An 11,883-nucleotide genomic window follows, 5' to 3' on the forward strand; every position below is an offset into this window, starting at 1 on the left:
ATAAAAGTTTGCAAACCTAATGTAGAATTTGCTTATCTTTATCAGAGTTCTTGTCCACAATCAAGCAGACCCATTTCAGCTCTGAACCAGGTCCAAACCAGGTTTAAGTTTAAGTCAAAGCAACTACAGTCAGTTGGCCAAAGTAGACTTATCCGTGTTCCCAAGTCAGGACCAACCCAGGATACCCACCAAGAAAAAGCCTATGTCCCACCTGTATTACTTGAACAACAGCTAGAAAACTTCTGTACATCTAATTCAAGCTATAACATAATGCAATGGTCACAGCAGACAAATCACAAAAAATAGAATAGATAGACTTACAGATGAAGTGTAGAACCAGGAGTTACAACAAGCGAAGAAAGCCAAAGGGAGCCGAGAGAAGCTTGGTGTGCAGTGTGTGCACCCAGCCACTAAATGCACTGAACCCCGCCTAAACCACTAAATTTAAAGTTGCATAGAAAAAACAGACGCGCGCCAGCTACAGTCTCAGACCATGAAAGCGACCCATGAGCTAAGAACAAAAAGCCAGGTTTGGAAACGTGAAACCCTTCCAAGAGAAACCACAACTGGAACAAATATAGTCACTGTTTTAATAGTTTGGTTGAGACAGATGTTAAGAAAAACAATTCATTCTTCCATGGAGTACAAAGCCAACAAAAATGTCACAAAAAGGCAGAAGAATGACCGACTGTCTCACGCTTTGTTGAGTCTCACCAGTTTTTTTCATTCGGAACTTAACCTCTTCACCCCCCCCCCCGCCTTGACCAAGTGTGTTTACTCCAGTTCAGCTTTACCCAAATCTAAAAGGTTACAGCCTACAGGCAAGTGTAAAACCGCATTTGGAAGTTAAGACCAACAAAACTCATCTAAACTGATCTTTTTCCTGGCTTTGTAACTTTAAACTGTTTTTTTTGCATGTGTTTTCGGCACATTTCTTTCCACATTTTCATTGCTTTTTGCCACTTTTCTGTTGCCGTTTTGTGGCTTTTTAATTGCGTTTTCGTCACACGTTTTTGACACTTTTTCATCACTTTTTTGTCACATTTCTGTTACTAGTTGGTTGGGGATCATCACTTTTTTGTTGCTCTTGGCTCTGGCTTTCTTGTCACTTTTTTGTCACATTTTCGTCACGTTTTTTTCTCGCTCTTTTGTTGCACTTTCATCCTTGTTTGGTCTCATTTTTGTTGCTATTTTTGATGCGTTTTTTTCCCAAAGAAGCTTTTAGATTTGGGTAAAGCCAAACTGGAGAAAACACCTTCAGTTCATTTGGAGGTTAAGAGGTTAATACTCAAACTGGGAAAAAACAAAGTTAAAGGAACGGGCCACTGTTTTTCCATACTGTGATATGTTCTTACCTGAGCTTAGACGAGTTGATGCGTACCTGTCTGGTCGTTGTGTGTGCCCTAAGTCACACAAAACGACCAAAGATGTTGTTAGCATATGGCCTCTCCCAGTATATTCCTATGGCTCCAAACGGGAGTGAAGTTGGAAGCGACCAAGCTCTTCCACGGGCACACACAAACACCAGACAGGTACGTATCAACTCGTCTAAGCTCGGGCAAGGACATATCTCAGATTGGAAAAACGGTGGCCTGTTCCTTTAAACAGGTGTGCATGAAATGGTATTAGATGCATATCCCTTCACTTATATGTATGTGTAAAGAAATCCTTTATAAATCTGTGTTCAGTGGGGTTTCGTAGGTCTCAAAGTGATTGTAAAAAAAGACTTTATTCTTGGGCCATTGTCACATTTACACATTCAAATTGCAACTAAGACCAGGCAGAGCAAAACCAAATAAGGCTCAGAAAATACTCTAACAGTGCAAAAATGTAAATCAGTAAAGAGGATAGGCAGATTTAAGGGTACGGCGCTTTATTATACAACAGAAATTTGAAACATCCTTCGAAATATAATAACCCTGGACTAATATTTGGTACCCTTCCCATTTTACCACAGACATAATTTCTAAAATAATATAAAAGCCACTACCTGGAAGCTGTGTAAAGAGAAGGAAATCAGACCGGATTCATTTGCTGTTTTGAACAAGGTTAACAATAGCTGGATATATTTATGTCAAAATAATATGTTATCATTAGTTGTATTGCACTTTTACGTAAAAAAAAAAACTCATTGTACTATTATAAGATGAACTTTGCTTACTGTAAACTATCAAACTCCACTGTGGGACACAATTGCTCCCAGTGGCTGACACTTATCGGACTTTATGACCAACATGCTTACTGCGGCTCTGGGCAGGGCTCTCGCTGGTGTTTACGGGCAACTGGAGCCTTAAAAGTGCGGTCTATAAAACTAAAACAATGTACTTAAGGCCCCTGTAACTCTCCGCGGAGATGAGGGAGACGGATGTGGATCTGTTTCCATGGACAACGCCTGTCACAACATCACACCTCAGAAACACCTCGGTGCTTTTGACAATTGCCAATAAAATGCTTGGTTCAAAATTAACTGGCGCTCATGTTCATATTAATTTTAAAATGTTTACAAATCTCCAGGTAAAAGTAAGCTTCATTGTGGTAAAGTGTATCGCAAAATATAGACATAGAAAAATACAGATAGCCATAGTTGGGGGGTAAAAGTTTTTGGCCGAAATCCAACAGCAAGTCTATGGGGAACTGACCAAATACTTTTTTCCCCACTGTATATGTAGTATAGAAATATACAGCAATTGAAAGTAGTTGATCTGATCGTTTCCTTCACTGGCCTCGTACCTGAGACCCGACCGTCTGACAAATAAGGTGGGATTCTCTGGCAAACAACAGATCAACAGATTGTAAGAGTCAACTGCAACTCACGAGGCAAAGCAGGAATGCTCTGGGCTAGCAAGTAGTAGTTGTCGTAGTAGTTATTGTAGTAGCAGTAGAAGAAGAATTTGTAATAGTGTTGTGCAGTCCAAAGTCTTTCTTCCAACTTTGGGAAGCACTGGTGTATAGAAATTATTTGAAATGAAAAATAATAATAATAATAATAATAATTCTACTTTCAAAAAAAACTTAGTTAGTATTACTGCTTCTTCCATTTCTGGATATTGTCATTGTCAGTCTTTGTACATATTAGCAGACAGACATATTCTTTCAAAAGTCTCCTACCATTAAAATAATCTTTAAGACCATTTCCTTTGTGATCTGTTCTCACAAAAAATGCCTCAAGCGAGACATGCCTATCATCATTTACTTAAACATTACTTCTCCTTAAAATTGACCCAAAGAGCCACATTCATAGCAAATGGCTACGCTTAAATGACTTACCATGTGGTTTGTTATATGCAACAGTTGACTAAAAACTATAGCTGTATGCATTTAAGTGGAATATCACTTAAATGTGCTGTTTGTAACAATAACAGTTTAGTGTTTTGCCCAGTTACCCCTGGCTTTGTTTTGAATGTTTATTTCTTTCCAATGCAGTTTAAATGTCAAGGACCTAAATCTCATATGATTAAGCAAGAGTTAACGCGGGTTGTTATTCTGGGCACATTTGTTGTATAAATATGAATAACAATTAAGTCCGAAGTCTAATCTTCCCCTGACAACCAAAAGCAGAAGCCGGTTGAAGCAGCACGATGCCCACTCACGCTCATGACCCTTTGTGATGATGCAATTGCATGTCAAGCTGTTGCGATCAAAGCCTGGGGGTGCGAGCCATAGACTGTAGAAAATAATGGACGTCTTATGCTCACTCCTCCCCGTTTACCAGAATGACCACGGCCGTGGGGCAATTCATGGCGGATTTACAGGCTCCCCCTCCTCAGCTCTGACGAAGCATGTTCCTAAAAAGGACATACGGGCGGGATTTTCACCGTAGACTCGGCCCTTGCGTGACGTGTAGCTCGCGCTGCTCCAATGCTAACAGTCCGAGCCTCATTAAATACGAGATTTCAAAAAATCATATTACGAAAACCAGCCTGGTTTCATAAATTGTTATTAACCCAGCGTTATCTCAGGAGGAAGATCTAGCCTAGTCTAGCGTTGAAACAATTGAAACCAGGCTTTAAAGTAGTTTTTAACGTGTCTAAAGTCCAATGCTTTTCAATGGGGGCCTAGCGGCGATATGGAGGTACTGCAGCAACGGCGGAGCAATGGCGGCCCCCACGTTTGTGGTCAAAAAGCAGGGCAGCCAGCGGCCATTGGTGCGAGCCAGTGCAACAAGTGCTTTACCAAAAAACAACACAACAAAAAATACAGAGAAAATACAGATAAGAGATCAACTTTCAATCAACTTTCTGTAATGTTTTCCAAAGTACGAGAGCTATAGTCATAAACAACATCTGGTTGTATTGTGGGCCTGAGGATGGGACTCAGCGTGTGACAACATGCATTATGGATGCTTTTCAGTCAGTGCAGAACAAATACAAGACTTGGCAGAGTCACTAAAATGGTAAACAAAACTGGACTATATGGATGCAAGAGGAAGGCAATGCTAATGGGCAGAATAGGTGAATAAATGGAATCTAACATATCCCCATCATACTGTGTGTTATTGTGTCTATATGTGCATCAACCCAACCTGTCCAGGATACCACATAAGTCTTGAGTCATACCCTATACCCCCAAAACTGTTTAAGTTTTATATATATATAGACTCATTTTCATTAGGTCTTATATTCAAAATCATCCATCAACATTTTCAGCAAAAAAAATACTAGAAAGCTTAAAGGGACTATACAGAGTTTAAAAATGTGAAAATAAGGTATTTTCCTCCCCCTACATGTTCCAGCCATGTCCTAATGTGTAGAATGAGCCCAGACCTGTTCACCACAACTGCCTCTAAAACCATTAACCGTCACTCAAAAAGGTGTTAATTCGGTCCGAAGTGACGTCATGCACCCCATCCTCTAAACTTTTCAGGGCAAAGGATCCGGGAAGGATTTCAGATGATCCGGAACAGTTTTAAGATTATATAATTGTGTTTTTATCACACAAACTAAAATTAAACTCTGGGTACGTTGCAATAAAACGTATGAAGAAAATGCACAATCAACTTAAATACATATAGCGGTGCAATTTCAAGCACTATCTCTTAGTACAAAATTGTATCAGCGGTTATAAAGTGCATGGTGTATCAGTGAAGTAATCTGGGGGAGGAGTTGTGTCGGTCAATGTCTTTGCGCTCATCTCCAGATTGTGTGCTTTGGGCGCAATTCTGGGACACAAAGTAATGGACAATGTCATACCATAAATACTCTGATTTGCCATGGGCTTTAGATTTGCTGTGTGGTGTCTGCCCATGCATGAAATACACTTTGGTGACTGCGATACGTGATAGCAGCTTCATAAGCAAGATAAGAAGTAATACAATTTTGATAGTGCATCACCCTCTTTCCTTAATTACTTTATTGGTCCAACATATCACTAAGGCTGGGTACCGTTAAGGTTTAGGCACTACTGGTATCGAAAAAAAAATATCTAAAAAAATCTTATATCTTTAGATCCAAGTTTTGATGCTGTTGGTCCAGGCACAGCATTACAGAAAGTGACTTGGTTGTTTCTGCTCAATTAAATGATTTTCCCCCACAATTTTTTTTTCCCATTTAGACCAATTTTTATTTTATTTTTTCCATTATTTTGCCTAATTTTTTTCCAATTTTTCCCATTTTTTGTACATTTTTTTCACCTAATTTTTTCTTGTTTTCCCATATTTTTCCCCTAATTTTTTCTACCAATATTTCTCCCCTTTTTTTTTTTTTACCAATTTTCACTCAATTTATTCTCCTTTTTTTCTCCTTTTTCTCCCCCCCCCTATTTTTTTTACATAATTTTTCTTTATTTATGCCACAACTTCCTCCGATTTCCCCCCATTTTTCCCCAAATTATTCTAAATTTTTCACACATTTCTTGACATTGGAGATGAACCCGATGTTGCACATTTGCATCATTGTTCTGCTTTCTGGTATCGGAAAAAGTATTGTTCAGGTATCGGTATCGAAGACCAAGTATCAATAAAAGACTGGTATCGAAAAAAAAAATTAACAGTACCCAGCCCTACATATTACAGAACAGGATGTAGCATGTTTTAAGTCAGTGTTTACACTTCCAAAATAGCCCCAGTTCCTTTTATAAACAAATGATAGAGTTAAATGTTCCCCAGTGGTCAAATCGTTCTCCAAAGCTCATCAGCAAAGACAAGTTCCCAAACTCACCGGGGGCCCTAAAAGTTCACAACTGGCCGTGAAGCTTTCTCGAAGAATAGCGAAAATCCCACGACAAAGCACTCATAAACCCGTTACAGCGCGTGCGTCTTCCCGTTAGGGGTGAGCGTTTGAAAAACAGGGGTTGTTTTCAGCGAGGTATCACTCTGTGTTGAAAGGCCAATAAATATTTGAGTGGGGAACAGGCCTCTGAAGACATGTTTTATGGCGCCAAATAACAACACCGTCCCGCAGTCTGGGCCCGTACACGGCGCGGGAGTCTCCTGAAAATGAAATGTTATGGGACTGGGAGTTGTAAGGAAAACAGAAGCCTAAAGTAAACAGAGCTGTATCCAATACTGCTTTCACTTTTATCACAACCGATGGTTCAGTCCAGCTCTCCCTTTAGTACGGGGGTGCCAGGGTCGAAATTCTGCTTTCGGGCAGGTTGAGGGCTACACATATCATAAATAATAAAATACTGATATAAGACTATTTTAATTATAGTGACTTCAGGGCATCGTGTATGTGAATTTCAACATAACAACTCAAAACATATTTCAATCATGCATTTCTTTGCACTGAAATGATTAATATACAGACCCAGGAAATCCCAAGCATTCCCAAACATTTCCAAGAGAACAACTGAGGAAGAGGTACCATTGGGTTGGTTCAGCAATATCTGGGGTTTTAACTCCCACAAACATAAGAATCAGTGGTGGCTACAAGCTGTGCCCTTTGCCTTTCTTCTCACAGGCTGGAGCTGTCCCATGAGAGTGAGTGACTGGGGAAACTAGGCCACAGACTGCCCCTCTGGAGAGCCCTGCCCCAATCACTGAACCACTGAGACCAGCCACACAAGCTCCAGTTACACATTAACTGTACACACTCTGATACTGGCGCTTCTCAACAGGTCCAACTGCACAAGGCAATGATTTAAGAGACTCGGGTTTCAATTACGACTTCATAGTCTGGACAGTATAAGGACAACAGCACACAAATATTGCTCATTTGTTACACACAAAGTGCATTAGGCTTGGTAAGAGAGTCTGCACAGCAAAAGTCAACCTTAAAACTATACCAGTAATATTAAAATGTTTGCAGAAGTAGCAATGAAAGCGTAGGTAAGTACTACAGAAGTCTAAATAATCCAACCAAGTATCCTTCCTTTGTTAAACTTTTGCAGTAGTACTACACGTATATAATTATTGTTAAATATTAAAGGGATATTTCAGATTTTTGACATAGGACCTCATTTCCTCGTTATCCAGAGTGTTGTTGATTTCTGGAGATTTATATATATTTTTAATTCATGCAGTCCTTATATTTGAAGTGTTTATAGTGGGTCTAGGCTAGTGCTAGGCTAGCGCATGTCTATGGTAACTAGTAGCCTGCATTAAAAACCTCTTCAAAATCATTGAGTCCTCCAAACGTTGTCGTGTCTGATTTGTAGAAAGCTCCTTTGTGAATTCCACGTGTAGTAAAGCCGGTCGCAGGTAAACAAACCACTGTAGATCCGGTAACCTAGCAGATCACTCCGCCGCTGCGTAGCTTACAACCAGGAAGCTGATGCTGCTCAAATACAAGTTCTTTTAAATGCAAAATGGTTATATTTTTAAAATATATATATATTCAGTCAACACAGACATTTATATCGGTAGTCTGGTGTAATAAGTGATTTGCCTCAGGTGCACTGTGCTTGGGTCAGACTGTTTTTAATGCAGGCTACTAGTTACCATAGACATGCACTAGCCTAGCGTTAGCCTGGCACCACTAAACTCTTCAAATATAAGGACTGCATGAATTAAAAAAATAAATAAATGAATAAAAATAAAATCTCCAGAAATCAACAACACTCTGGATAACTAGGAAATGAGGCCCAATGTCAAAAATCCTGAAATATCCCTTTAAATACAATTATTATATTGACTACAAATTACAATTAGTAATTACTTAATAGGCATAAAGAAGAGCAATATTATCAGCCCTGTTAGCAGTCGGATCATTTTACAATCACTATATTAGATCAGTGTTCTCATTAGGTCTTTTGTACTGATTTTACAAACATTGCCATATTTGGTACAGATAATTGAACATTATTTATGTCCAACTCTGACAGAATTTCAGTTTGCAGTTTGAAAAGTGGTATTTAGTCTTTATTTCATATGTGTTTACGAATATTCACAATACACCGTCACCATCATACTTGTTCAAGAAAAGCATTTAATTCATAACAATAAAGGAACAAAAGATCAAATTAAAAGATTGGTGACTAGTTGTTATTGGCAGTGACGTGTATTTGTAATTATTGAAGAAAAGGTTTAAGAGTTTTCTTTCCTTGTCTAGGGATCAGCGGAGTGGTTGTGACGTTAATATTGCTGATTGTATAGTCACTGGAATAGAACAATATGTCTTCTTGATTATAGTAAATGAATGTATGCTATCTACTGCTCAAATTTACGAAAGGGGGTAGGCGCCAATAATCTGAAGCTTCACCCTACGCCTTTTGAGCATCATATCCACAATATTTATTTATTTATTTACTAACTCATTCATCTGCGCATGTATCTGTATTTGGCTTTGATTACTGTGCTGAACTCTTCTCCTATGTAGAACTTTGTGGAACTCAGATGCTCAAGATGATTTCACATTAATACTCTAACTTCCATACTTCTTTATTGTACTTTTTACACTGTATGTTCATGGGATGCCGTGATAGTTCTTGACACATCTATTTCTTTGTGAAGTGAATCCCACAAATTAACTCAATCTACTGTGTATTTCTTGTTTACTCTAAAACAGTTTTATTAATTAAATGTTCTTTTTCTGCTGCCTGTCGCTAAGTCCCCGTTGTACTAACAAACGCTGCTTCTGCGATCTGAGGAGCTTTTTATACATATGTGCTTAACCCATTTGACAACAAGGGCGAGAAAAAAGCATGAGAAGATAGAAGCATCCTCAACACAATCAACCCAGTCCAGTCACTACTTCAGTGGAAAATTTGCAGCTAACACCTGTGAGTCTGCACTAAGTATGTACAATGGCTCTCGATCAGAGAAAATATGCAACCTTTTCGAGGATTTGTGCGCACAACCTGCTCACTCTGCAGTTTGGGCCTCTTCAAACATGTTCGGAGATGCATGCTTCTTGTATTAGATTTTTCCAGGCTCCTCCAGGACCTGTTTAAAATGTGCACTTTGAACAGAATCTAGATTTCTAAGAATGTATGGCAGATCTAATCTAGTCACCGTGTCCAAAAAGAGTCAAATTGGATGAAACCGTTCATGCTCACAGGTTCTTGAATATTAAATGTGTCACATCAATAGTGTTTCTTTCAGAATGATGACATATTGGTGATAATATAGCAACAATGTAAGATTCAGCAATCAGACAGTTATAAAGCCCACTAGCCCAATAGTGTGTGATGATTGGTTATCAAAAATACCCCTGTCATAACTCTTGACATGAAGGTTGACTTTTTTCATAAAGGGCTTGGATTATTAACAATTAAATGAGGTCTGCTATTTGTTGCTCTTGATGTGCATAAAGGCGACATTCATACAGCACAAGGGGTGAGATGGAAGCCCACAGTTTATTTAGCCTCAAAGAGGCACACACATTTCCGAACCGGCATCGCCTTCACCACCACCATGGCCGGTGTTAAATATGCACAACTCATTGCAACATTCAGACATGCCTGTATCACCATGTCAAGTTCAGAAACAGTATGTAATTTAGGGATTCGGTTAGAGGAAGACTCACTGAGCATAAAGATTTTTTCTGATTTTAAAGTAGATAAAGCATTCATTGCGTCTGCATATCACTGCTCCTAATTATCATTCCACAGCCCAGGGGTGCACACGATGGTAATTGCATATGAACAAGATCATGTTCTTTTTACAGCGGACATTTATTATGACTTGTTTATGAGCCTGAAATAGAAGCTTAACTGAGATGGGCTTGTACGGACCCAACAAGAGAACAAGTCTTGTATTGATGAAGCGAGCCACTGCAGAAGTCACCAGTCCACAGTGCTGGATACATCAACACCAAAGCTGTGATCTTAAGGCTATGTCCCCATGTTGCTATGCAGACATTCAGACTCAATCAGGTGAGCAGAAAAATCTAAATAGTCAAAGCACGAACATGAAACTTGTTTAAACAGTTGGGTGTTTGTCCAATCATTTTCTACAGCTGAAAAACACCGTTGTAGGGACACCTAATATCAAAATAACAAAATCACCCAATAACAAAATGAGGCATTTCAAGAGCCAAAGTATGTGCTTATCAGGCCCAGTATAAATGCTCCTGTGAAAACTTGACTGATGAAGTTCAAAAAGACTTAAGGTCCATAGGGACAATATGTGAATGCAGACTGATGACAGCTCATCCCTGATGATAAACATTCACCTAATGATGACAATATAATGAATAATGTTGCTTTCCTTGGATCAGTCAGCAGAACTGCTCTTAGCTTAGCTGCTCACTTGGTATCACAGTGAAGTAGTGCATTTAGTGCCATGCTGTGCCTGTGAACAGGCCACCGCTGACAGCTCTGGGACAAAGTGTATGAGAAGAGACACTCACGTAGTGCTTGGACGGATTGCGCCTCTTCTCCACGTCCACCACTTTCACGTCCAGCACAGTCCGAAACTGCATCTTGATCCTGCAAAGGCTATGCATATAAGCGGCGGGCAGGCAGCTGCTGCAGCTCCAGATCAGCTAACTGTATCACCAAAGAGAAATCACAACAAGCATCGTTGTCATCTAACAATCCCGCGCTCCGTGAGGAGATGATCCGTATCCGAGGCTCACTCGTCGCTCCGCTGGTGTTTCGATCATCAATATGATTGAAAACTTATCAATAGTCCGGAAGGCTCGTGCTGTGGCGCTGGGACACCCACAGCCGAAAATGCAAGCATGCAGCGATTTCAGCAGGCTGAGGCTACATGCACGGACTGACGGCGGTGGCCGGTGCGCTAAGAAAGGCGGTCATCATGAAAACAGGAAAAGTGAGGCGAGTTCCTTTGTGTCTGTGGGTTATTCGGTAACCTGTACCTGGACGGCACTGTGGTCCCAGAGCCGGCAAATCCAGCGCCAAACGCCTCCTGCGTAAAGCAGGCGCAGCAAATTTGGGGGACGGAGTGGGATGGGCTTCAGCTCGCCTTAGTCCCCAAGACTATACTCCAATAACGCTAAAAAGAAGATCCGACTCTGCCACGAATTGAGTTGTTTATTCCGTATCAGCAGACAGGACACCTAATAAACTGGCTAATTGAATCATTCAGTCCAGATCACGTCCCCTCTCTGGTCCAGAGAATGTCATCCCTAATATAGGTTAAATATTCACGCACACTATACTTTTGTGTCGGCCGGTGTAACAGTCAGGTCCCGCTCCTGTTTGAGCCATGAACAGTTCAGACGCTCCGCAGGCACTGAGTCATGTGCAGCCGCTTTCTGGCTGGAGACACTCAACTATGGATACAGATGTTTCACAGGCGACCAATCAGCTGCGGCGAGCCTCACATGAAAGAGCCAATTAACAACTAAATACTGCCCCCCTGTGCCCGCCACGGTGTAAGTCAATGAACCGATTGGACCTTGAGTGAATAATGGATATGCTAATGTTTTTGCAAAAGACCTATACACTGGCATAATTCCAACGACGAAACTACAAGACTAGTGTTAACTTTCGGTGGCTGCTCTTAAATCAGTGATGCCGAAGGTTGTAAGGCCACAC

At 40.3% G+C, this 11,883-nt stretch overlaps 1 protein-coding gene across 6 annotated transcripts in view; it reads right to left on the reverse strand.

Annotated features, from left to right (window-relative positions):
* The window catches only part of sh3pxd2aa (SH3 and PX domains 2Aa), a 179,335-nt gene extending 167,721 nt beyond the window's left edge, over window positions 1–11,614 (reverse strand). For all 6 annotated transcript variants that reach the window (XM_079553291.1, XM_079553290.1, XM_079553294.1 and 3 more), the window contains exon 1: window positions 10,731–11,614. In XM_079553291.1, coding sequence (XP_079409417.1) covers window positions 10,731–10,826 — 96 coding nt within the window. In that variant the 5' untranslated portion in view covers window positions 10,827–11,614. The remainder of the gene's footprint in view (window positions 1–10,730) is intronic.
* Between the last annotated feature and the right edge of the window lie 269 nt (window positions 11,615–11,883).

The sequence above is a fragment of the Gobius niger genome (genome assembly GCF_951799975.1).
Source record: "Gobius niger genome assembly, chromosome: 3".
NCBI classification, from domain to species: domain Eukaryota; kingdom Metazoa; phylum Chordata; class Actinopteri; order Gobiiformes; family Gobiidae; genus Gobius; species Gobius niger.